Source organism: Gadus morhua, chromosome 3, assembly GCF_902167405.1.
Source record: "Gadus morhua chromosome 3, gadMor3.0, whole genome shotgun sequence".
Classification (NCBI taxonomy): Eukaryota; Metazoa; Chordata; class Actinopteri; order Gadiformes; family Gadidae; genus Gadus; species Gadus morhua.
In genome coordinates, this window is record NC_044050.1 from 4,623,552 (window position 1) to 4,649,258 (window position 25,707).

The window sequence follows — 25,707 nt, forward strand, 5'->3', positions numbered from 1 at the left end:
CAGTAATAATATCAGGTCGAGCCTTAGATTTCCCCCCTTTTAAGGCTTCCAGAGCAGCTGCAGAGTCAGAACGGATGATAACCACTCTAGGTCTGGTTTCTTCAATCCACCTTAAAGGGAAACTGTGTAATATTTTAAGTCATTTATTACCTCAAATCAACGTATTCATTGATAAAGAAGTCCTCATTGGTGTAAAATTATCTCTGCCAAAAATCTCCCTTATCCTCCTGAGCGAAGAATAATTAATATGTAGTTACATAGGACGGGTAAGCTTCATGGAGCCTTCCATGTTCTTCCAGTCTATGAACTGCCGAGAGGGACAAAAAGCACTATGTGGTACAGGAAATGCAAACGCGTTTTCACTCTGAGCCAGCGTGAATGATGACTAAATAATTCACTATCTTGCTCGAGGAACTCATACATCATTAGCTTACACTAATGATTCAATGCAGTTTGAAATTTGTTTGAAATAACAAACCTCATCATCACTCGAATGACTCGATGAGTATTGGATGTCATGACCCAGCTTCTTGGCACATACTGCCCACCGTAGTTTTTGAACAAGCGAGCACTATTAGTTTGAATGCAATAGACAATTGTACCACTACATGGGAGTAATTTTTACACTGTGTCCCTTTAAAGCCCATAGGATTGCCATGAACTCAGATGTGAAAACAGAGCTCCCATTAGAGATGCGCCGGCCAATCTTCACCCCAAGCTGCTCCACATACATCCCAAACCCAGCTCTCCCACTAACTGGGTCTCTAGATCCATCTGTAAAAATAATCAAAGTAGGGTCTACTGTTTCTAATTGAGTTCAGATGTTCTGCTATTTTTGGAGTTATCAGCTTCTTATATTTTTCCTGAAGAAAGACAAATGTTCAGCACGGGCAGCACCCAATATGGTTTCCGTAGTTTCCAAATATGGATTTGTGTGTAGTACCGCAAGACCAGTGCAGTGGTGAAGTCACGCCTCTTCCGGTAGAGCCCATGGGACCTATGAGATCGAAAAATATGGGTTTCAATCGAGAGAAAGTAATTATTTTCTGGTCCCAGTCTTTATATGCCCTGGATTACACATATGTTGTTTTTTGATTTAAATGATAATTTTTCATGTCAAGAGTTTGACAGTTTATTGTGCAATTGTTCAATTAAAGGCTGTAGAGAAAACACAATGAGAAAGACTACATGTCTCGTATGTGCCGTCACGCTCCCTGCGACTGGCATGGACAATACCGACAATCTCCCCATAACTGAAACTCTCCACATGCCCGACTTATAATGGTTTTCACCTCTTTCGATGCTTTTATTCTCCCCTTGGGAAAAACCTAAGGAAGGGGCGTGACTTCGCCACTCCATTGGAGTGAATGGGACCTATGTGATCGAAAAATATGAATGGGTGTCAATGGAGAGAAAAGAATTATTTTCTGGTCCCAGTCTTTATATGCCCTGGATTACACATATGTTGTTTTTGGATTTAGATGATAATTTTTCATGCAAAGAAAACTAAAAATGTTCGTGAAGAAGTTTGATAATTTTAGGTTTTATGTGAGGCCGCTTTGTGAACTACATCTCTTCGCTGCTCTCGACGCATATGATATCGTCACCACACCCGCACTTGGAACTCGGCACAGAGATGGCACATAGAGATGGCACATTACTAAAACTCTCCACATGCCCCGACTTATAGTGCTTTTCACCTCTTTCTATGCTTTTATCCTCGCCTTGAAAAAGAGTGGTGAAGTGGAGCAGAGAGATCGCCATCTCTGTGCCGAGTTCCAAGTGCGGGTGTGGTGACGTATATCATATTCGTCGAGAGCAGCGGAGAGCTGTAGTTCACAAAGCGGCCTCACATAAAATCTAAAATTATCAAACTTCTTCACTACAATTTTTAGTTTTCTTTGCATGAAAAATTATCATTTAAATCCACAAACAACATATGTGTAATCCAGGGCATATAAAGACTGGGACCAGAAAATAATTATTTTCTCTACATTGACACCCATTCATATTTTTCGATCTCATAGGTCCCATGAGCTCTACCTACCGGAAGGGGCGTGACTTCGCCACTCTATGCATCCTCACGAGATTATTTGAGCGCCAGTACGATACGCCCTTTCTCTATGGGGTCAGAACAGTCTCATTAATAATGAATGCACAGAGAAGGATTCACAAATGTATTTTGTGATTTATATATAAATTACTCTCTTCCCACAAATACATTTCAATGCACACATAAATGGATATCGGCATGTATAAATGTAAAATAAATCCATAAACAAAAATAAGTTTCACAAACACATTTCTAATCCACACACAAATGTACCTTGTTTTAAATAAATATAATATAAATCCATAAATATATTAATTAAAAAAATATTTGCAATTTTCATCACAATGTATTTGGATGTTGTAACATTTATATACAAACTGTTAAACTTGTATTTACAAGACGTTTTTCATTTGTGAACTTACTTGCATTTGTGTGGGAACTGGTCTGTATTTATGTGTGGATTTTTGAGACTCTCCTGACGTCGCTAGATTCACAAATGCATTTTTTTCAACAAGGAAGTCTCTGTAGCCAATCAGATGCCTCCCTCGTTTTCAGTCAACCACATGACTGCTGTGACTGGGTTTTTACGTCGGTGCCGTTTACTACTTTAACGGCACCGATAATCCCAAAACCCAGTCGAAATTAGATGGAAAAAGTGTCGTGACGCAGCATTCACTTCTTCACCACCTAGAGATTGTTATGTACGATCATTCAAAAAACCATGTTCTTTCCGATAGAGTAGACATTTGACAGAGAACCGGGAGGTTTGGAGGCTGGACTCAGAGGTCGGAACTGCAGCCATGTGATTGGCTGAAAACGAGGGAGGCATCTGATTGGCTACAGAGAGTTCCTTGTTGAAAAAAATGCATTTGTGAATCTAGCGACGTCAGGAGAGTCTCAAAAATCCACGCATAAATGCAGACAGTTTCACACACAAATGCAAACAAGCTCACAAATGAAAAGCGTCTTGTAAATTCAAGTTTAACAGTTTGTACATAAATGTAACAACATCCAAATACATTTTTGATGAAAATTGCAAATCTTTTTTAAATTAATATATTTATGGATTTATATTACCTTTATTTAAAACAAGACATATTTGTGTGTGGATCAGAAATATGTTTGTGAAACTTATTTTTGTTTATGGATTTATTTTACATTTATACATGCCGATATCCATTTGTGTGTGGATTGAAATGTATTTGTGAGAAGAGAGTAATTTATGTATAAATCACAAAATACATTTGTGAATCCTTCTCTGTGCATTCATTAATAATGAGACTGTTCTCCCACTAGAGGGCCCAGCACGGTAAGGCACCGGGGTATTTATCTGAGCGTCGGCGATACTCCATTTCTCCCACTAGAGGGCCCAGCATGATAAGGGACCGGGGGTATTTATCTGAGCGTCGGCGATACGCCCTTTCTCCCACTAAAGGGCCCAGCAGCATGGTAAGGGACCGGGGATATTTGTCTGAGCGCCGGCGATATGCCATTTCTCCCCTGCTAGAGGGCCCAGCATAGTAAGGGACCGAGGGTATTTTAAACATGGCTCTGAAGACGCAGAGATGTCGTGCTCTTTTCCAATTGGCTTAGATGGATCAAAACATGTTACGTCGTTCACCCGGAAATAAATATTTTGAGGGAGTTGCGTTTGCCTCATAGGAGGACTATTTTGAAAGGTCTCGGTTTATTCATAATATAACCTACAGAATCTGTTACGATATAGTCAGACTGTAACCTTCGTTGCGAACATGAAAAGGTTCCTACTACTGGTTGCACATTGTCTCTTTGTGGTACAAGTAAAAAGTTGGAATCAAGGTTGGTTGACAGCTACGTTATTAATTTTTTACCAAAAATGCGTTTGTGATGTCTTAAATCAATATTTTAATGCGTTTGAGTTGAGTTTTAATTTTTCCGTGGGTCGAGGCTAGTCAATTAACTGAATGTTTTGCAAACATCCCCCGGAAGTCTTCCTTCTAATGTATTATGTGTACTGCCAGGCTCGGGCAGCGTCTTGCTGCGGGACGTCCAGGTGTTGACTCTGTACAAGGGCCGCTTCACCACCGCGGGCCGCTCCAGCGCCATACCCCAAATCAAGTGTATCGGGGGCTCGGCTGGCTGCGGAGCATTTGTCCCAGAGGCTGTTCAGTGTAAAAACAAAGGCTGGGATGGAGTCGACGTGCAGGTGATTCTCATAAAATATCTGTCCAGATAAAAGTTACAAATATACACCGGGTTAATCAGAAGCAGAGATGCAATACGACATTCTGTTTAATATGCCTTTTCCCTGACACCCTTGGAATGGTCGGGGATCAAAGGCTCCAACTCATACTCAACTGATACGTCCTCCCCTTTATCACATCTGTCATGGCAATTTCTTTAAGAGGTATTGCATCTAGGACAGATGAGACTTCACATTTCAATTGGCAATGATCAAACATCCTATTTACCTAAAGGACAGAGTTTCCTGTGTTCTCATCAAGTAGAAGAATGGGGATCCCTGCTCCCTTGTGACCGGTATATCCCAGACACAAATGTTAATGTTAGATAACGCTAGGAACAGGTTGGTTAGCTAGATAGTTCAAGGAGTAGGAGACAAAGCTTAGATGATGAAGGGGAAACAACATAGGACTCCGCCGAGGACTACACCGCTGTTCTCAAAATTTCTGAGACCTGTGCCACGGTATCAAAAGTCCTTGCTTTGGCCAATGCATTGGACTTCTGCTTGCAGAGCTCTTAGAGAGATTGCAGGGTGAACTCTAATTTGAGGCCTCGGTTTATTGTATGTTTGTGGTATGTTTGTAATATGTTTTTGGTATGCTATTGCATGTTTATTACTTAAATACATTAGCCTAATTGTTGAAATTCGGATTACTCTTCATTCTTATACGGTTTAAACAGAAACGACGAATGGGCAATACAGAATTTTGCAGTAGAGTAATTTCAAAGAATACATATTTTAATGTGTTTTTATCCTCTTTCCTCATTGTTGTATGTCTTGCCGTCTTTAAGTGGGAATGTAAGACTGATATGGACAACTCCTACCAGTTTGGTCACATCGAGGTGAGCTGTGAGGGCTACAGCCATCCAGACGATGCCTACATACTGAAAGGCTCCTGTGGACTGGAGTACACCCTGGAGCTGACCGAAGAAGGGAGGGCAAGGCAGAGGTCCGGCTCCACCCACGGATCCAAGCAGTCTGGTGGTAGGAGAGCTGGGAGTGTGTTTGCAACCATGTGGATGTGTGTTTGTATCATCCTTGAGTAGATCTAGGTCCTAGTAGGGGCCATACATCACGGGGCTTTTAGATATGAAGACAGCTGGTTGAATATGTTTTGCCACCATGCTAATATGTCCTGCGATGCCACAGGTACATGCAAACACGTATGGAGTGGATAGGGGATAATGCCTTGCAATGGAAAGAATGCTTGCAATGTCGGTTCATATGAAGGCTACACAAAAGGGTAGCTTTAAATAGATTATACGTTTAAAACATCAAAAAGTATCTATAAAATCTATTTATCTATAATCTCTTCTAATATTTTATTTGTGTATGTTTAAAATGAAATTTAAAATGAAAAGAAAATGTTCTTCGTCCTTAGGCTTTGGGGATTTCGCCTCCAACTTCTTTAGTGGTTTCTCTGGTAGCAAGCATCAACAGCAGGGCAACCATCAGCATCAACAGCATCAGGGCTCCTCGTCAGTAGGCAGCGAGGGCGGCTCAGGTAGTATGCTGGGACTGGCCATTCTACTACTGCTAGCCTATGGTGTCTACAAGCTCTTTCTCAGTGGAAACTCAGCTCAAGGTGGCCATCCTGAACCCGAGCCGGGAAGCTATCCTACTGGCCACGATGACCGTGGCCATACCAGTGGACCTCCGCCCCCTGGCTTTAAACCCAACTTCACGGGTAAGTTCTATATTTCTAGAAGATAAGTTAACAAGAGGTGCGTAGTCTGCGTAAGGGTTGTTGATATATGGGGGCCTGTATAACTACAGTTATTTCATTGTAAATGATATGGGGGTGCCCCGCCTACACCCTACGGTGTAGCCTGACTACAATGCAATCAAATGCAGGAATGCGCCTACTAGTAGAGATATTTTGGTTTATTAAAAGAGGGACACGCAGACGCACGTGAAAATAGACTTGGAGTCTATTCTAGCATTTTGCGACACAGCAACATGATTTTTGCGTCACGTCTTGCGTCAAACAATAAATGGATCATCAGAGATAAAACATAGCACACAGAATCAAGTTTCTTTTTCTTTTCATTGCTGAACAGTCCCCTAGCTTGTGGCCTGGCAAGATGGATTCTCGCGGGATCCTAATCAGGCAAATCAGGCGGCCTCGCAAGGCTAGCCTCACCTCACCTCCACCTGAGCAGTGTTTGAATAGATGTGACAAAGATCCTTCTGCTTTAGGTTCCTCAGCAGGCTACCCTGGTGCTCCTCCTCCAGCCTACCCTGGTGATCCTCCTCCGGCCTACCCCGGTGCTCCTCCTCCAGGCTATGGCTTCCAGAGTGGGTACAGCTCTGGGAGCCAGCATTATCCACGGCAGCAAAGGGCCACACCAGGAGCGGGTGGAGGCGGCTTCTGGACCGGGCTCGGGACAGGAGGAGCACTTGGATACCTTTTTGGTAGTCAAAGGTAAGTGCAAGGCTATTTATGAGGGAAATATACGAACCACGTGTATGAGGGTCATTCATTCCAAGAGCTTAGGCTTTCTACGGGTATCTTTTGTTCAGTTTTAAGGTAATTGGATTGGGTTCAACAGATTCAATGGCATTGTCTTAATTGCCTAATTACACCTGAGTAAAGAGGAGGCACCATGAGTAGGGTCAGCATGGCCATGGATGGCATGCTGGCATGATGGCATGATGGCACATTCTAATTTATGCAACTAACTAAGCGATGTGTTAGCGGCAGTGACAGTAACAAAAAAGGCTTTGTATTAAAAACCCAGAATGTACTGAAAAATATACAGAAATTAAGGCATGGTGACCATTTTAACCAAACTACGTGACCTACGTCGCGTACCTTAGTGGTAGGGCAGGAGATTTGAGCCGAGAAGCACTGACCACACACACTTGGGAAGCCAGAAGTTTGCTTATTTGATTGTCTTCTAATTCCAAGAAAGCGTTTGGCTTGCATTAGCTGTAAGATGCGCATCATATTTTGTAAATCAGTTCCTGAGCTATAACTGTTAAACTGGTACTAAATATAGCCAGTACAATGGAGCTAGGCAAAGTATTTAATGCAAAGTAGTGGGAGCAGGACACATACACCTCTACTCCATTTGTCCTCTTCCTAGAAGTCTCCTTCCTCCGGTTTCAGAGATGATTTGTTTTCAATTATATAAAAATGTTAAGATGGTTCTGTTAATTATTCAACAATATGATAGTTGAATAATAAATACTGGTATTACTGCAGTCCATAATATGGGGTGTCTTGAAATAAGTGCAGTTTTTCCATTATTATTATTTTTTTCCATAATCAGTTGTTTTGTTGTTTGTTCTTTGCTAAAGGAACCAACCTTACAATTCCAACTTCAGCGCATCCGGCCACATCCCACGTCCCGCACAAGCGCCCAGCTTTAGCAGTGGGACCCGCAGTGCTTCAGGTACAACAGAGGACAATGTTGGAATGACCCATGTATTGGTGAATTTAGTTACTTGTATCACACGCACTTAAGTACTATGTAGGAAGATATAGTATATAAAGCTATACTTACTTGGGTTGTTATTATTTTAGTCTAGTAGTAAAATAATTGTCATGTTAGTACATTTGAATGGAATATAAGTTCCTCCCAGGTGAATTTTCTTTCGCTACTACTAGTCCATTAGTGTGGTTATGAATGTTTTCTAGCGTGTGACCAATCACACGCTTCAAAATTGTATTACCAGAACAAGTTTTCACATATCTAAAAGCAGGGGTGAAACCAAAGGAAAATGTGGCCCCATTCGGTGTTTGTACTATTTGTTCAGCAGTCGGTGCGGAACAACACCACAACATCCCGCCCTGAACAGACTGTGTAAGGGGCTAGCATGGTTGTTCTTTGTGTCCAGGTTTTGGAGGAACCAAAAGAAGATAAAACTCATTTGGGCGTGTGATCTCCTGTCTGCCAGCTGAGCTACACATCACAAAAAATAAGAGGCCAGAACATGATGAAACATCTGGGAGACATCAGCAAGTCTCGGGAGAATTAGATGTTTTATTGTGATGCGTTAAATGCTCAATTGACCACATCTATGAATTTGTTCCAATCCAAACCTTTTCTGATGGCTGTTAGAGATGTGACCATCTTGATTAATTACAGCAGATGTTTGTGATATGTTTTTATTATGTCTATCAACAAAAATCTGAATATTTTGGAAATTTATGAAATAACGAGATGACAAGTTCATGTTGTTACTCTGCTCTTTTTTTCTATTGGTCATTTTAGAATTTTGAATATATTTATTTTTGATCAAACACCAAACTATCTTGTTTTTACTGATGGTTGAAGTTTTTTCAGAAAAATATGTATTCTAATAAATATAATCTAGGCAAACTGAATGTCGTTATACTATAACAAACATGAACTATTTTGTTTTCATTTAAGTTATGTTTGCAGTTTCTTGTATTTTCCTGTTTTGAATATAAACACAGCAACGCTTATAAATACTTTCCCTTACGTATAGTCAGTTGGGGCAAATCAATGATTGTAAGCTTTAATTTAAAAATGTATGAATTTAAAGCTGTCATCCATTTGCCATTGTAGCATTATTATTAATAATAATAATAATAATATATTTAATTTGTAGAGCACTTTACATTCAGAAATCTCAAAGTGCTACAGAGTTTAAGAGAGAGGAAAATAAATAAATGGTGTCATTATTTATTATCACGTAGTTAATACAGTTGGAGCATGGGAGGAGGGGGTCTGATAAATCAGCACAGTAACAATGCAGCATTTTACTCATGATACATTTGGTCTTGTGGTCTAATGCGATGAAGTAAATACAAAATACAAAAAGGGATTCAACAGTGTAATGGTTTAGGACCTAAGATATGCGTTGTATTTTGCAATGAAAATGCTAGCATTGGCTAAACATAGGAAGAAATAACATCATGAATAATACATTTTGTTCTCCCTACTTATATAAAATACATATATAAAAATAATGAAGAAAATAAATATATATATGTAATTATTTAGTTGATATAGTCAGTGTTTTATCCAAAGAATGCCGTAAAATGTATTTAGGGCTGTAGTTTTCTCCAGTCTGGCTATCCCTGTGTGGTGTACAACATTATCAATAAAATCTGACAAACAGGAATAGATAATTTAACAGCACCTGCCGATGGGATTTGTTCGTGAAAAGCATTCATTTATTTTGCTCTTGAATAATTTGGATAAATCTTCGTCCTCATCTGTGTAATTAAATGACTCAAAATACACCGTAGTCCGATATGTTGGCCGAATGGGCCTTTCCTCCAATAGAGCTTAGAAAGCGCTGTGCTAAATGATACCCAGTGTTTCATAGATGACATCGGAGAGGCCATCGTCGCTAGAGTTTATCGCGGTGGTCAGGGCAGACCCCGAAGGTGAGAAAGGGATTGTTTTTTCTGGGGAAGGAGTTAGTTTGCAGACTTGTGCATAAAGGTCCGTGAACAGGTCAGTTCTGTCATTCTTCTTTGCTACTCCCTCAACTTTCCTCACAGGCTCGGCATAAATGGGTTCTTTCTCTATTTCCCCTTTTTGGGTCTGAGTTGGGTGAGCTCTGCTTTGGCCTGGGCTTAGTTTGTCGTACACTTCTGCGTAGATGGGCTCTGAAGGATTGGCATGGTCTGTAGAGGGCCCCGGTGCTTCCATCGTGTTGGAGGTGGTGGGTGGTTTAAGAGGAAGGAAACTTGCTGGGTCGGCGTACACACTTTCGACTCCCAGATGTGGATTTGACGTAGACCTCTCCGTGACGTCAATGCTGGGGTGTTCTGGGAACGTCACACAGGACACGGGAGCGGACGCTTTGGTAGATATCACTTTGTCGAGAGGCTGAGCGTTAACACATTCAGATGCACTTATCCAGTCTGCCGGCTGAGAGTACAAGCTCTCTTCCGAGTCCACGAGAGAATTCGATTTGATTTTTTGAGTTTTGTGCAAAATATCAGGTATTAAGTCCATATCGGGTATCTTGGGCAAAGGGGAACGGGGAATCCGACTCGGCAGTGCTGCTACCCCATCTGGGGTTGGGAGGACTGTGTGGATGGCAGGACTGTTGGTGGGGACAGCAGTGGAAGATGTTTGGTGTTTGATTGCCTTCTCAATTAGGCTAAACAGAACACTGGCTTGGCCGGTCTCAAACGTAAAGGTCCCAGGTCCAGAATCACACCGCCTGCCAGCTTCGATGGTTAAGGAAAGCTGTAGGGATGAAAATAGAGCAACTCATTTAGGTGTTTTCTTTTATCTATATTAACAGTACATTTAAACTGAAATTCTATAATCATATAATACTATACTTAGTCATAACTCTATTCATCCAAAAAAATATAACAAATGTCCTGAATATAGTTATATAGTAGTAGTAGTAGTACTAGTGTAGTTATTATAAAATAACAACAGGTGTTTTAGTTAAGACTTTACCTCAGGATTGGCTGTTCAATACAGGTGTAATCCACATACTCATTGATAATCATTCATTAATTGGGGGCCAATGATCAAATGTTGATGACCACCAAGAAAATTGTATTAAATGTCTGGCATCAGTGCATTCCACCCTTACATTATCTTTTCCATATCGTCTCAGGAGGCGGTATGGCCAGCTCAAGATGGTCCTTGGATTCTCTGCCTCTCTTAACGACAGATCACCCTGGCCCACATGTAACTTGTACACCCCCTGCAGGCCGCAACGTGCTGCGGCATCAGTTTGCTGCACCGCCACCGAGAACATACCCACTGGAAGAAGAAGCATGAGGCAAATACAAAAGATGTTTGGCGAACCAATCTGTACACTATTCTTTGTTAAATGGATTTGAACAGATTGGGTTGGCGTATTGAGGGGTGAAGATGTATGGGAAATCACCCTCTTCTGTCGAGGCATAAATCACATTGTCTTCCATTTGAGGCTTAGAGCTGGTTCCGCTCACATTGGGATTCTAAGAGAAAGAGAAGATAGAATAAAGAGAAGATCCTTTCCATATTTTAAGGAGCTCTGAATTGTCAACTTTTTCCAAGGTATATATTTACAATTTCCTATATTTACAATTTCAGTTTTTACTAATAATTAGTGTATGTAAGGAGACATTAGTAACTTGCTGGAATATAGCATATCGTTGTATCAATCCAATCATCACTTGAGAGGCTCAAGGCACTGCCTAACTAATATACCTGATGTTATCAAAATTATAGGATTGTCATGTTTTTCCAAATAATTGAAAGAAAGCCAACTTCAGAAAGAGGTACTGAACCATTGTGATGAAATCAATGCTTTAAACACTGTTGGACTAGTTTCCTTAAATAACAAGGTTCTTGGCAGTATTCAACCAATCAGAGGGTTGTGTCTCACCTGAAAGGCAATTTCGCACACCTTCTCTACCCACTCTGTACTCTCCTCTTTCATGGCAGAAAACACCAAGTTTCTCTCCTCCGTCTTCACACAGAATGCTGCCATGTTATCCTACAACAAGAATCATCTGAGTTGATGTTTTCAGCTTCATTCTATTGACAGTATTTGCTATAACTAAGATGCTATACATACCATTCCACTTTGAACAGAAAAGGTTATATCTTATCCATTAGTATATGCTACACGTGAACCTCCTAAGATGGCGCAATTTGATTGGTTCGCTATCTCGGGATATTGGGCAATATCCCATGATTGAGATCTCAAACTCGGGAAATTGTTTAGCACACATGACGATCGTCTTGTCACGCTAATAAAAACAAATAAACCGCTATTAAAAACAAATAGATCCCGGCAAAAAGTGTTATTTTGTTTATTTTTGGAGTGTTCACGAGTAGTATATCCTAAAACAATTATTCACCTCAGGCTCTGTGAATAGTAAACACTAAACATAAACATTTTTCACTTCACCTCAGGCGAATAATTGTTCAATACTTCACATACAGCGCCCTCCATAATTATTGGCACCCCTGGTTAAGATGTGTTAAAACTTAAAAGCCATAAATAAATTAAATTTTTATTGCAGAAGCATACTCTCACACTGAAAATTGTAAAAAAAAATCCCTGACTAAGAAATAATTATTCTTCATAAAATCACCTGTTCCACAATTATTGGCACCCCTAACAATTCCTAGGGAATAAATGTAATTAAAGCATTTCTGTCATTTCTACAGTAGTTTACAAAGTTGATCAGAGTATGTAGGAACATTTAATTAGTAATTCATAACTTCCTGTTTCCCTGGGGTATAAATATGACATGCCACAGAAGCCATTCTCTTCAACATGGGAAAGACAAAGGAACACACTGTTCAAGTAAGGCAGATGTGTGTCGACCTTCACAAATCAGGCAATGGCTACAAGAAAATAGCCACTCGCCTACACCTGCCCATATCTACTGTCAGAGGAATCGTCAAGAAGTTTAAAACAACTGCAACAGTGGTAAACAAGCCTGGACGAGGACGCAAGTTCATTTTGCCACCATGCAGTGAGGAGGATGGTAAGAGAAATAAAAAAATCTCCAAAGCTCACTGTCACAGAATTGCAAGGAATGGTAGCATCTTGGGGTCACAAAGTCTCCAAAATAATCATCAGGCGCTATCTACATGCCAACAGGCTGTTTGGGAGGCATGCACGGAATGCACTTGAATTAAAGGCGGTATTTCACATTTTCTTTCATTGTGGTCCTATATTATTTCGAAAAAAAAAAATAATTATTAGAAGCTAAAGAAAACCTCTTAACGAGGGGTGCCAATAATTATGGAGGGTGCTGTATATATATCTGACAAAGAGAAAACCTTTAATAATGGATTAACCTTAGTCGACATCTATTAAGAGTTAAGTTGACCCCGACTTACCTCCCACTCAGACAAGACTTAATGACATCACCATGACCCTGATCATCATGTTTATGAAATGGATGGTAAAAACCAAGTCCTGTACTTTGTGTCAAATGAGAGAATAAGGTGATTACCTTGGGCAGGGCCTCAGCATGCGGGGGCAGTTTGAGTACACTGATGATGTCGGACAGTCGGACCACCTTCAGCTTCCTCTCCTTGTGGCCCTGCTGGTGTCTCTTAGCATCCCCTCCGAGCCCTGCGCTGGGCCGTTCCCCCCCCACACCTGCCCCTGTTGGATCACCAATGACAGAAATAGTGGAGCTCATCATAATGATGGTGGCATCTTATCCTGATGTAAACCACATGAATTACATCCCAGCCAGGGAGTGTTTGAGGTTTGCATTATGTTCGGATAGCAGCACAGCTAGAGCTCTCTAAGCATGCACAACATTGTCTCACTAACATCAGCTGGCCAATGTTCAATTAGCTAAATCCCTAACATACTAGCATCAAAAAAACGATAGCAGAAAGGAACTCCCCTACACTAAACCATTTTTTTTTTAGATAGATTCATCCTGAAAGGTGGTGTTACTACTCTGGCATCAGCTTCCTGTAATCTGATAGGGTCACGGTTTGGTGTGTTATCTCGGTCTACCGCAAAGCAATTTCCGTTCTTGTACTTCCTATGAGGTTTATGAGCCAGTAAACAGTGCTCGGAGTGAGAAGAATAGGTACATGGCGAGAAGCAGAACAACAAACTAACACTGCATGCAAAGCAATATGTCAAACATAAAATGGAAATGTATTCATGTTCCTCACATATTCCACAATTGGTGGTCTCTCCATCTCTGATGATGCCTCTCAACACTAAACCCAAGTTTATCAGAACCATGTTGGGACGTCCCGCCCTCTCTCTCGCCAATGACGCTCAGAAGCACAGAGCTTCTAGCAGAGGCGGGCCGTCTGGGCCAGCAAATCCTTCTCTAATGGCCTAGACACTTTCAGAACAATACATTATTTTTATTGTTATAAAATATATAATTTATACCTTTTAATATATATATTTTTTCAATCATTCTATCTATTTTAATAAGCTTGTTCACATAAGTCTAAATACGTATTTATTTGTTTTTCCTTCAGTTGCGTTGCCTCCAGCGCGGTAATACATATATTATGCCGCGTTTCCACTGCAGGGTGCGGAACGGATCGTATCGCAAAGGTGCGGTAGGGAGGGGGCGGTATAGCCCAGCTCAGTTCCGAGGTCGCGTTTCCACTGCCGACAGTACCCTTTGTGGTAGGCCGGATGTCGATCGCCGCGGCAGCTACGTAAACATCGTAAACAACGTCTTCCTCCCCAAGAATGCAGACGAACGTCTCCAACTCCTTGTTTGCCCAAGCAAGATGTTGGAGACGCAACATGTTAATTGTAAAGAATAATACCTCGAGGCTACTGTTTGTTTGTTTTTATCCCCGCGTCACCCGGAAGTGATGATTCTGTCGACCAATCAACGGAGGGGGTGTGTAGCTAGAATTTCCCGGGACCCTTTCAGGCGTCTCGTCTCGTTTTCGGTACCCCAACGGAGGAGTCCCGAGAACGAGGCCGGAACGGGTACGGAAAAGTCCGGGTCACGGCCACTTTTGGCGGTGGAAACGCGACCCGATCCGCACCTTTGCGATCCAATCCGTTCCGCACCCTGCAGTGGAAACGCGCCATTAGAGCCCTTATCCAATCAGATTATTTCCCTACACTGTCTCCGGGTAAAAAATAATCTAGCCGAGGCCTTCAGAATCCTGAGAGAATCCCCTCGCTGTTGACGCTAAAGGGACTATGTTGTTGATTGACATGTTCTTCAACCAATCAGATGTCGAGTATGCCGAGCTGGGCGTATCCTTTTACACGTCTAGGCCTTCTAGCTGGCCTTGTTGTTTGGCGCTGTCACGTTAAAATTGTACCGGGGGCGAAAATTGTACCGGCCTACGTCATCAGTTGTTGACAACTTGACAACTGATTTGATTGGGTTGTTCATTGCCGGGCAGGTTTCAAAAACATTCTCATGTTTCCAAAGACGAAATAACACAATACAGATAACGAATCGCTAGATAACACTTGTTTTTACTTTATATTTGTATTGTATTGAATTGTTTAATCGAATTTAGCTAGTAAACTGAGTGTTTAAAGCAGGTTTCAAAAACCATTCACGCTTATGTTGCCGAACACCGAATAACATAATACAGATAACGGACCGCTAGATAACACTTGTTTTTACTTTATATTTGTATGGTATTGAATTGTTTAATCGAATTTAGCTAGTAAACTGAGTGTATAAAGCAGGTTTCAAAAACCTGTCTTGTCACTCGAGCATGAAAGTTCGCGAATGTTCAAGAACCTCCCTACGTCATTCGACGCGATCGCCCGTTGCCAGGCAACAGACGGTCGCGTCGTCTGTTGCCAGGCAGGTTTGGAATTTGTCAACAACTGATAACGTAGGCCGGTGCAATTTTCGCCCCCGGTACGATTTTAACGTGACAGCGCCATCAGGAGGTAAACAAAAGGAATTACAACTAGCTAGCAGCGAAATTATATAGATCATTAGGTTAGATTTTTTTTTAGATTAGATTCACTTTAATTACAATGGATGACATAGGAGAAGGACTGGATATTGCGGCCGACTCGTTGAAAAAGTATTTTTCGAGAAGGAATTTCTCAAAGGATTTGTGCGGCACTTTCAATCCAGCAACTACGCGAGTATAGTTGGCTGACAGCGTCAAGTGGTCATTGTAATCTGTATTTATGGGAATGCTTGCTTTTTGCAAAGTATCGATGTGGTGTTTGGAGCCACGGTGGGTTTTCCAACCTGAGTTGTCTTAGAAAGTCGGCATTGAGACACCAAAGTACGGCGGGCCACTTGCATGCAACAGTCTTGTTGAAGTCGTTCGGAGACACCAGAGTGGATATTCAAGTAAAGAAGGGAAACAGAGCTCCACAACGAAATCGCACTTTCGTTGATTTGTAAAGCCTATAATATTCTTTTGGTTTAAAAAAAATACCTGTGTTCGTTAAAGTAACATGTTATTGTTTTGAATTGGTTCTTGTTTGGTAGTATTGAATATGTATGAATTTATTGCAAAAGTCCTCTAAATCAAGCACAGGTTCTATGAAAGAAGCACGTACTTTACAGCGTTTTGCTAGGCTTAAATGACGGAAGATTTTTGGCTGCATTCACGGACAGTCGGAAATTGTAGAATCTGACGAATATTACGGTCTTTTCAGCTTATGACTAGGGTAGGCTACGTGCGTTTTGTTGTGGTTGTTTTGGCTTGAAAAAAAGAAAATTTTTTTCTTAAAGCCCGCTCAGTTGTCAGGGTTATATTGGGTAATATATTGAAGGCCTCATGGTAGTCATTGCAAGACTGAACGCCTGGGGTGCTTGCAATGAATGTTAATGGCAGCAGAGAGGGAACAAGGTTACATTCGTTAATGGTGCTATAAACTAATACCTCCGCCAAGCTCAGCCTACGTGATTAAGACGTGGCTAAGTCTGCATGACGTTACCTGCCCATGAACTTCTAATGTCACTGATCTCCAACCGGCCCATGCTGCATTGACTGGCGGGGTACAGGGACAGCCACACTTGATTCCATTTCTGACAGAGAAAAGAGATGTGAAAGAGTTCATGTCAAATAGGATATATATTGTGAGAGAGAGAGAGAGAGAGAGAGAGAGAGAGAGAGAGAGAGAGAGAGAGAGAGAGAGAGAGAGAGAGAGAGAGAGAGAGAGAGAGAGAGAGAGAGAGAGAGAGAGAGAGAGAGAGAGAGAGAGAGAGAGAGAGAGAGAGAGAGAGAGAGAGAGAGAGAGAGAGAGAGAGAGAGAGAGAGAGAGAGACCTACACTACAGGAATGCGGTAATGGAGTTATGTCTGAACTTGTGAATCTGCCTCAACACATTTCAACTTCACACATCAATGAGCTATGCCGTGATTTTATCAACTTTTCCTGGCTTCATGTAGGCCTAGATCGTTTCGACATGACGCCAGGTAAGTATTTACCTAGTTTAGGTAAATAAACGGTTAATTCAAACGGTGTGTCATTACAATTTCTACTTACTTTGCCGATTTTCCGTGGTTGGAGGTAGACCTGTCCTGCTTTAACGTGCGTATCCATTCTTCCAATTTGTGGAATGCTTAAAAAAAACTCCTTCAAACGTCCGCAAGCCCAAATCGTTGGGTTGAAATGTTTCCTGTAGCTCTGAGCAGTCCTAGTTAAAGGAGCTCCGTGGTTTAACAATGTCCCTGGCGAATGAGGCGCACCCCCGTCAGTGGGCACCCGCACAGGGGGCTGAAGGTCTGCGTAACCGCTGCGTCACGACTACAGGTGCGTCACCACTACAGGTGTGGTACCCATACCATACTAAATATGGTGTTTTATACCATATACCTTATTTATACCATACATACTATTTAGTATGGCTGCATTCCAATACCCATACTACCATGCTAAATAGTATGGTAGTATGGGTATTGGAATGCAGTATTGGAATACTACCATACTAAATAGTATGGTAGTATGGGTATTGGAACGCAGCCCAGGCGTGCGCCGTGGCTCCACTCCCCTCGCGTGAACGCTGAGGGGCGACCAATGTCCGAAGACAAACCATAAACGTCCCCTAGGCCTACCCAGAGCCATAGAGAGAAGAGTTGCGACACTCTCTGATCTCGCCGGCAGGGGGGTCACGTGGTTCAAGTAAGCCTGTATAGTTCCAAAACACGCCGCGCTGTCATGTTCTTCTATGGGACTGACATCAGGATTGCAATATTGAATGGTATATATAGAAATTAAAAAAACACATAACCAAGTACTTTTCTGACTATTGTTGCATATTTGTAATTGTCAGATTTACATTTGGAGTGGTAGGGTGACAACTGAAAGCTAGATACGTTTTTAAGTTTGAGTGAAAGCTTCACGTTCGTGTTTGAATGGGTAGCACTAGGCTACTGACTTTAGTGGCTTAACCTTAACTTTTACCTTACTACATCTGTTCTGAAATCAAAGACGATTCAAGATGTTCATTTTTGCGCACCTGGACTATTGGATTTCCTTGATTTTGCTTGTAATTCCGACACACTTACCCTTGGTCAGAGAGCGATTGAGAAAGCAAAGTAGCAACAGTCCATTTAGCATTTAGTATCCAGGCAACTTCTTCTGATGAGACAGGAGCTGACCACACAATCATGATACTTTTAAGACTAAGCCATATACGTATCAAATGTATTAAAGAATAACAAATGATTACGCTTAGATGAATGAAATAGTATTTTTTGTATGAGATAACAAGAATGTGTGTGTGTGTGTGTGTGTGTGTGTGTGTGTGTGTGTGTGTGTGTGTGTGTGTGTGTGTGTGTGTGTGTGTGTGTGTGTGTGTGTGTGTGTGTGTGTGTGTGTGTATCCAACTTGAAAAACTAGAACAAAGTGAAGGAACAGGGATGAATATTGTATATATAAGTGTTAACAAGAGAGGAATACGGTGAGGAAAGGAGACAATTAAAAAACCAATACAAATAAAATGGACCACTTGTTATAAAACCCTCCAGCAAATGCAGATTCCACTGCCTAACATCTGTACGCTGCAAAGGAGGATGCATCATGTAAAGCTGGACCCAGTGTTTGAGATGCTGAGTGTTTAGAAAAAAAATCCTCTCCACATATATCAGGCTGCGTTTTGTGGAAGTTGAAGTTGTGAAGTTACTTGACGGCCAGCAATGGGAATGAATGATCTCATACGCCGTAAATGGATGTTTTGGAACTATGCGAGGCTCCAGACCCCGGAAGTAGGCGGCAAAAAACGCTACAACGGAGTCCAATGGAAGTGTCGCCACTCTGTTATATCTATCACTCTGGGCCTACCTACATACAGATATGTGCTATTCAAAATGTTCATAGTCCTCACTTATGTCATATGTATGTTAAAATAGGGATATGTAGTACTGTATTTCAATAGTTTAAGGGAAGCACCATTCGGCCGTTCTTTGACACAAAGCATCAGCCATACAACTTCAACGCAAAGTCAAGTCATTCTTTAGCTGTTATCTGCACAGGCTACTAATGATCCGGTAGTATCTGCGCGGCAGCCATGACATTTTTTTTTAATTCTCTTAATGCTAAGGAAAGGTGCTTCAATGCTTGCCTTCCTTATCTCCTTTAGCATAGGTTACAATGGACCATCCTTTGCGAAAATAAAGGAGATTACAGCCATCCCACAAATCCTTGCAGCAGGAACATTTAAAGCAGGGGTGCCCAAACTTTTTCGGCTTTCAAAATGACCGGGTGAAAATGTTCTACATACATTAAAATGCTTTGATGACTTACACTGAATGGAGACATCCAGGGTTGCATAGTCCGGACAGTAGCTGCGGATAGGTAGTCGCCAGCAGGCTTCCAAATGACCATCAGTCATGGTGGAACGGTACTTAGACTTCAAAATCTTCATGTGGGAAAAGGCTGAATGGCATAAATAAGAGTATAATAATAAGAGCCAAATAATGCAGTCAAGGAGGTAGCACATTTCCTCATGTTTGGAAACCTTTCCTTTGTGAGTTCCCAGATTGTCCATCCTGGACTTAAGCTCAATATCAGCTTTTACTGTCAAAATCTCGACCTCCACTGCAGACGAGTTCAGTTGATAGTGCCAAGCCTATAGAGCGAGTGAAGGCCCCCGCATTTGATGACTGCTCCTGGAATGCAGACTGGCCAATAAAATAAAACCATTTAAAATTGCAAATTAAATTTTTGGCTGTACGAGCATTGTAGAAGCATTTTATTACAGGAACTCTTGTCATCCACCTGTTAGAAATAATAATTTTGTCAGTTAATGAACTTCAGGAAATACATTTCGATAGTCATTGACTCTTTGATGCTTTAAAGGAATTTTAGCAGTTCCAATTGAGAATACTTACCAATTATATATGCTGCTGGGGCCGCTAGCCCAAAGCCTGCTTCTGCTCCTGGCCTCAGTAGCTTGAAGCCTGCTGCTGCCGGCGTCCTGGAGCCTGCTGCTGCTGCCGGCAGCCTTGAGCCTACTGCTGCTGCCGGCAGCCTGGAGCCTGCTGCTGCTGTTGGCGGATTGGAGCCTTCTGCTGCTGCTGCTGGCGGCCTGGAGCCTGCTGCTGCTGCTGGCAGCCTGGAGCCTGCTGCTGCTGTTTCCAGTGAAGACTTCCCAGATGTTTTTTTGTAAAAAAAACCAGTGGGGCAAACACAAAATGTGAAATTTGATAAAAGCTGGCTGATTTCTCTTAATGCTAAGGAAAGGTGTTGCAATGCTTCCTTACTTATTTATTTTTACAATGGACCATCTTTTACGATAAAAGGATATGCGGAAGGAGCATTTTAATGTAGGCCTATTGCTGGTTTACACGGTTAGGCCTAGGCCTACATCTGATATCCGATATCACAGCTTATAAAGCACACCACTGCCTTAAGGTTATATTTCCAATGACATTACATTGACTTATAGGGTTTGATTATGTATACTTTTACAATAAATTTCAGCACTTGAGTTGAGACGTTGTTTTTGTCATCATTATATACTGGTGCTTATTTAGATGGAGGCGAAGGCAATATAGGTCATGATAAGGATTTCCCGGTTGACATTTGAATGCATGCCACCTGTATCATCATAGTTTCGGCATTGTATCTCAGTAAAGAAATACAAAATAACAGTCTTTACATATTGGAGGTCTGATTCATCGTCTGTTTTGAGACGATGAATTGAGGGTCCGGGTCGGTGGGGTTGAGGGTTTGGCATCCCCCCCGTTCATAGCCAACTGCCATAAAAAGCAAGAAGAAGATGCATTTGCATCAGATATTTCCATCTCTCTCAAGCTTTTGCACGATATCTCGCCAGGTGATCAATGCAATTGCTGTGTTTATATTATTTCATTCATCCATTCACCCATGGGAACGAAGTGTGGATCGGGAGTCGCGCATGCTGATGTTAACGTATTTTCCCTAAATAATTGTATTTTTCTGATGAGCATGGTATACTGTCTGTATTGTACCAGAAAACAGTAGTATTAACAGTTTTTGTTGTTTTCAGGATTCTTCCCGTTTGGCCTACCATAAGCAGCCCTTTCCTCAAGTACCAAATTCTCTTCCCGTTCTGATCCGATTAATACAGAAAGAAGATGGAAATGATTGGCAATTTTAAAAAACAATAAACAGGAACAGTTGTGAGTTCCATTGCATTGTTTACATTCAGCATCTAAAAAATGTCATGAATGAACTTCAAACCTTGTTCACTCGCACATGCAAGGAAGATGAAAAGATATATGGTAACCTTTTTCCCTACTGCCATTCGCTTTATAAACAGTAAAAACCTTTTATCTTCTTTCCCTAATTGTTGTTGGACTTGAAGACAAAATAAGGGACATCTAATGCCTACCCCTCAATATCCATTGATCCCTTAAGAGCCATAGAGGTTAGAGACAGGTATGACAGGGAGGAGGATGAGAACAGCATGAAGGTGAATCCACGTCAATTGTTTTACCAATTCTTAAAAAGTAATGTGGGGCTAGAGACAGATGTTTGGCAGGGAGAGGGATAAAAACAGGATGAAGACTAAACATACTTACTGTCTAATCAACTAACAGTGAGGTCAGAGACAGGGGTCTGACAGGGACGGGGATAAGGCCACTGCAAAGGTGTAATAACTGTTTGATCAGCAATTAGTGTGGGTCAAAGACACCTCTGGCAGGGAGGGGGCGAGTGCAGGGCAAAGGTGTAAGGTATAAGCTTTTTGGTAAACTAACAGTGGGGGTCAGAGACAGGGGTCTGGCAGACAGGGGAATAAAACAGAATGAGGTGAAACCATAATAACTATTTAGCGATTAAAACACTCTTCTTCAACTGCTATAGTGTCAATGAGGGGCTTTTGGATTAAGATATTGGGGATAATATAAATATATGCAAAACAATAGGTGGTGAAACAGAAATCTCTTGTTTAAGCCTTTATTCTACTAGGTCTATTTGAAATAGTAAGCTATCCTATCCTATCAGATTCAAATGCTTATTTTCAGAAACCAACAATCTTTAAAAAACTCAATGTCCAGGCTGCAATTCACTGCTTTGTCTCTGTGCCACTGGTAGACCATTGACATGCTGCTGCAGATTTGTGGCCGCCTCATGGCAGGAATGAGGTGATGACAACCTGCATTGTTTGTGTGCGCCATGAGGTCAGGACGGGATGAAGCAATCCTTTCCTCATTCGACATTTCATGGAAACAGCATTCTATTAACTCATGATCCAGAACCCACATGTATTCAGCAAAATGATTGGCTTCGCCCACTCCGTCTGTCTCGTTGTGACCTTACAGTCGGAGACAGAGCCAAGACCTTATCTCCCCCAGATGCATGCTTCAGCACCCTGGCCCTTGCTCTGCTGTGGCTTCTCCTGGGGTCTTGGCTGGCTCTAAACAGCTTGTCCCGGCTTGCAGGCTGAGAGGTAGTTGGCATAGGGGCATACATGCGTCAAAGGGGAATACAGGAAAGGGAATGTGAAATCTGAACAGAGGACTAGCTAAACTACAGTCATACTAGCAAATGCAGATGCATGCAAACATGTGACTTCTTGACTTTGTCTTTGCCAAGCCAATAAATTACTAGTGAAAGTAAACAGTAAGTTCTGATAGCATGAGGGCCTGATAAAACGTGTCTGTAGACTAGATAAAGCAAGTCCACAAAAACATATACCAACTTGCTTGATTTAATTTTCAAAATGTTCTTGGCAGGGTCCGGACCAAATACCGGGGGCAATTCACTAAGGTGGTGTACACGGTGCACATGCCAGGTTGGGGTGCGTAGTGGTGCTGCACAAAGACAGACATAGTCCCAATCGGCCCCTCCTGCTGCTGGGGACGAGGGTGAGTCCAGTACCCCACATCCTGCCCGGCGCACGTCGCCAACAGAGACATCTTCCTCGATGCTAGACACGCCAGACATGATTTGGTCTAAATACAGTCTGTTCTTTATTTCTTAGCTAAAATATTTTGATTTCATTATGTTGGGCCATTGTGTAGGCATCCCTGGCCAACAAATGTTAGTTGCAATGAATATATGAATAAGGATGTATGTGTGCTGACAGCCATTAAATGGTATGCCTCTAGCCTGCAGAGGGCACTCATGGCTAGAAATAAGATACACAATGCATATGTGACAAAGACGGCTAGGATTCCCTGATACGGGAGGACTTTGAAAATGTGCTTACATGATCAGATGTAATACTGTGACGTCAGTGACATGATCAAAACAGGGGACAATGCAGAGCCATTCAAGCTTCAAGAATGAAACAAAGATCAATCAGTGTAGTTCACACATCAGTCAGGGAAAACAACGTAAAATGGAATTATGGCATTGTTGTTGAAGCGATTTTACTGGGGAAAGAGATTGATTAATATAGTCCTCGATAACTAAGGGGAAAACATTGTGGTCATAAGGGAGTGTACTTACAGATGCAACAGATATGTTGTGAGAATGCATTCACTCCAGTGTGTCTGGTTAACAACTCTCAAGAAACCTGTTTACACATACATATGTATGTCTGACGGGGATCCCCCTGTCAGAGCTGGTCAATGTGGCCCGGGAAAGGGAAGTCTGGGGTCCCCCTGCTTGAGCTGCTGCCCCCGCGACCTGACCCCGGATAAGTTTGGCGATGAGGATGAGGATGATTGAAACAGGCTATCCACCAGTGTTTGCCAAGCTATTTGGTGAGTGGAGTGAGCTATGCTATGCTCCAAAAACCAACTACTTGGCCAAGTAGTTTACTACACAAGAAGCTACTTTTATTTATTTTTCTTAACCAACTTCATGCTTATTAAATGCTATCTAAGCGATAAATATACATGTCAATCAAACAGATAAGCAGGTCAAAATTCATTTCTTATTATACGATTTATTAAACAATAATAAAGAGATCTCAACTCCTATCACATGCCAGACTTGATCATGCCATGTCAGATTGACAGGTGTTTACTTGTTGAAAAGGGAGGAATAACAGACACCTTGCAGGTGACTTGCTCTGGTTAGAGCAAATGCCCTCATGTTTGACCTGTTTTCAATTCTACATAGAGTTGGTGTTGTATGAACTGCTGTGTGAGTCTTTGTATGAATTCAATCAATAGTATGAATGTAAATACTCAAAGTCGAAATTAAACTAAAAAAGACATCAGATAGATCAACAACTTAAATATTTTTCTACAATATTTGTATTGGATTGTCCCGATACCACTTTTCACTTTCGATACCGAAACCGCAGCTTTGGCTATATGCCGATACCGATATCAGTCCGATGCTTTGTTTTACTCTTGAACAAATACTACTTATAATAAAACAACTACCAGCGACTCCTGTGTTGCACTTCAGGAGAATCCTCATCAGCGGCAGGGCTTGGAATGCATTGACAAGGTGTCCGTCTATTGCAAATAGCTGTTGTTCTCCCTGATGGGACGAATGCAGGGACTTCATCATTGCTATAACTTGGGTCCTTGCCATCAGTCTGCATGTGATCTGGAGATTGAGGTAGTGGTAGGTTTACTTCTGCTTTCAGGCTTGACAAAACATCGCCTTCTTTTCGCTGAGAATGTAGGCAAATCTGCACACAGGATGAGCTTCAGAGGTATTGAGCAACCACGCATTTTGAAAATTCCATTCCATCCTCTGCACAACCCCATTGATGATAGCATCTACCAGGGGGGGGGGGATATAGGTTGGTCTCATGCTTTATCTGCCCCATCTTCTGGAAGAGAAACAACATTTCTGACATCAACTCTCCTGTGTGTAGTATGTCAAGGGCATTGGCCAGCAGCGCCATTAACTTTAAGTTCCACCGAAAAAAGACTGAACTATATATGAATTATTTTTGCCACAGTCGCGGGCAAAGCCATGACCACGACCTCTCACGGTGCCCATGCCTAGCAGCAGGAAGTGCCATCACACTGCGGGCGCGGGTGTCATCGATCAGCATTTTTTCCACACCCCATTTTACGGAGCGCATGCACATGCGCATGCACATGCGTGGTAATGCACTTCCTTACCATATTACCTTATCGTGTTGATTCTATAGGCTTTATTTTTGACTGGTAGATTTTAGGCAATTAAGATCCCTGAAAGACTTTTGGAATCTCTCTGCGCCTGGGTCTTGGTTAACCAAAACGTTACAGAAGAATCAGACAGAAATGGACCAAGCAGAGAGATAATTGGTGCAACAAGTCAAAGCTTTATCCAGCTCCATCAAGCAGTTGCAATCAGAGCAGCAGCAGTACCAGTCATCAGTGGGGGATCAGGTAGCAGCACTCACCTCGATGGTTACCAACTCCTGCCTGGAGCCTCCTCATCTGCCGGTCCAAGCCCGTCTCCTCAACAACCTGCTGAGCCAGCCCTGTTTCTCCAAGGAGCTAAGCCCAGCATCTGTACTCCGGAGAATTACAAGGGGGATCCAGAGACTTGCAGAACTTTCCTGATTCAGTGTGACCTAGCATTTGAGTCGGAACCCATCAGGTGCACCTTCACCAGTTGTTCTGCCTCCTTCAAACACGTAGAGTTCTGAAGGGTATTTGGAGAAGCCTATGGAGATAGGAGGAACACGTCTGACCCAGCAGGAACTTCGTCAG

The 25,707-nt window shown here is 41.9% G+C and overlaps 2 protein-coding genes across 2 annotated transcripts; one reads left to right on the forward strand and one right to left on the reverse strand.

Moving 5' to 3' along the window:
- The first annotated feature begins 3,657 nt into the window (after positions 1 to 3,657).
- On the forward strand, positions 3,658 to 8,802 carry saraf (store-operated calcium entry-associated regulatory factor). The gene is made up of 7 exons (XM_030351646.1): positions 3,658 to 3,871; positions 4,054 to 4,238; positions 5,066 to 5,258; positions 5,656 to 5,961; positions 6,474 to 6,699; positions 7,578 to 7,672; positions 8,118 to 8,802. Exons 1-7 carry the CDS (start codon positions 3,805 to 3,807, stop codon positions 8,141 to 8,143), a joined length of 1,098 nt encoding a protein of 365 aa, XP_030207506.1. The 5' UTR covers positions 3,658 to 3,804; the 3' UTR covers positions 8,144 to 8,802.
- Positions 8,803 to 8,913: 111 nt separating this feature from the next.
- dok1a (docking protein 1a) lies at positions 8,914 to 17,443 on the reverse strand. Its single transcript, XM_030351645.1, has 7 exons — positions 17,156 to 17,443; positions 16,605 to 16,695; positions 13,186 to 13,340; positions 11,598 to 11,708; positions 11,115 to 11,187; positions 10,815 to 10,987; positions 8,914 to 10,453 (listed from the first exon to the last, which is right to left on the reverse strand). The coding sequence occupies exons 1-7, from the start codon at positions 17,210 to 17,212 to the stop codon at positions 9,554 to 9,556; spliced, it is 1,560 nt and encodes a 519-aa protein (XP_030207505.1). The 5' UTR covers positions 17,213 to 17,443; the 3' UTR covers positions 8,914 to 9,553.
- Between the last annotated feature and the right edge of the window lie 8,264 nt (positions 17,444 to 25,707).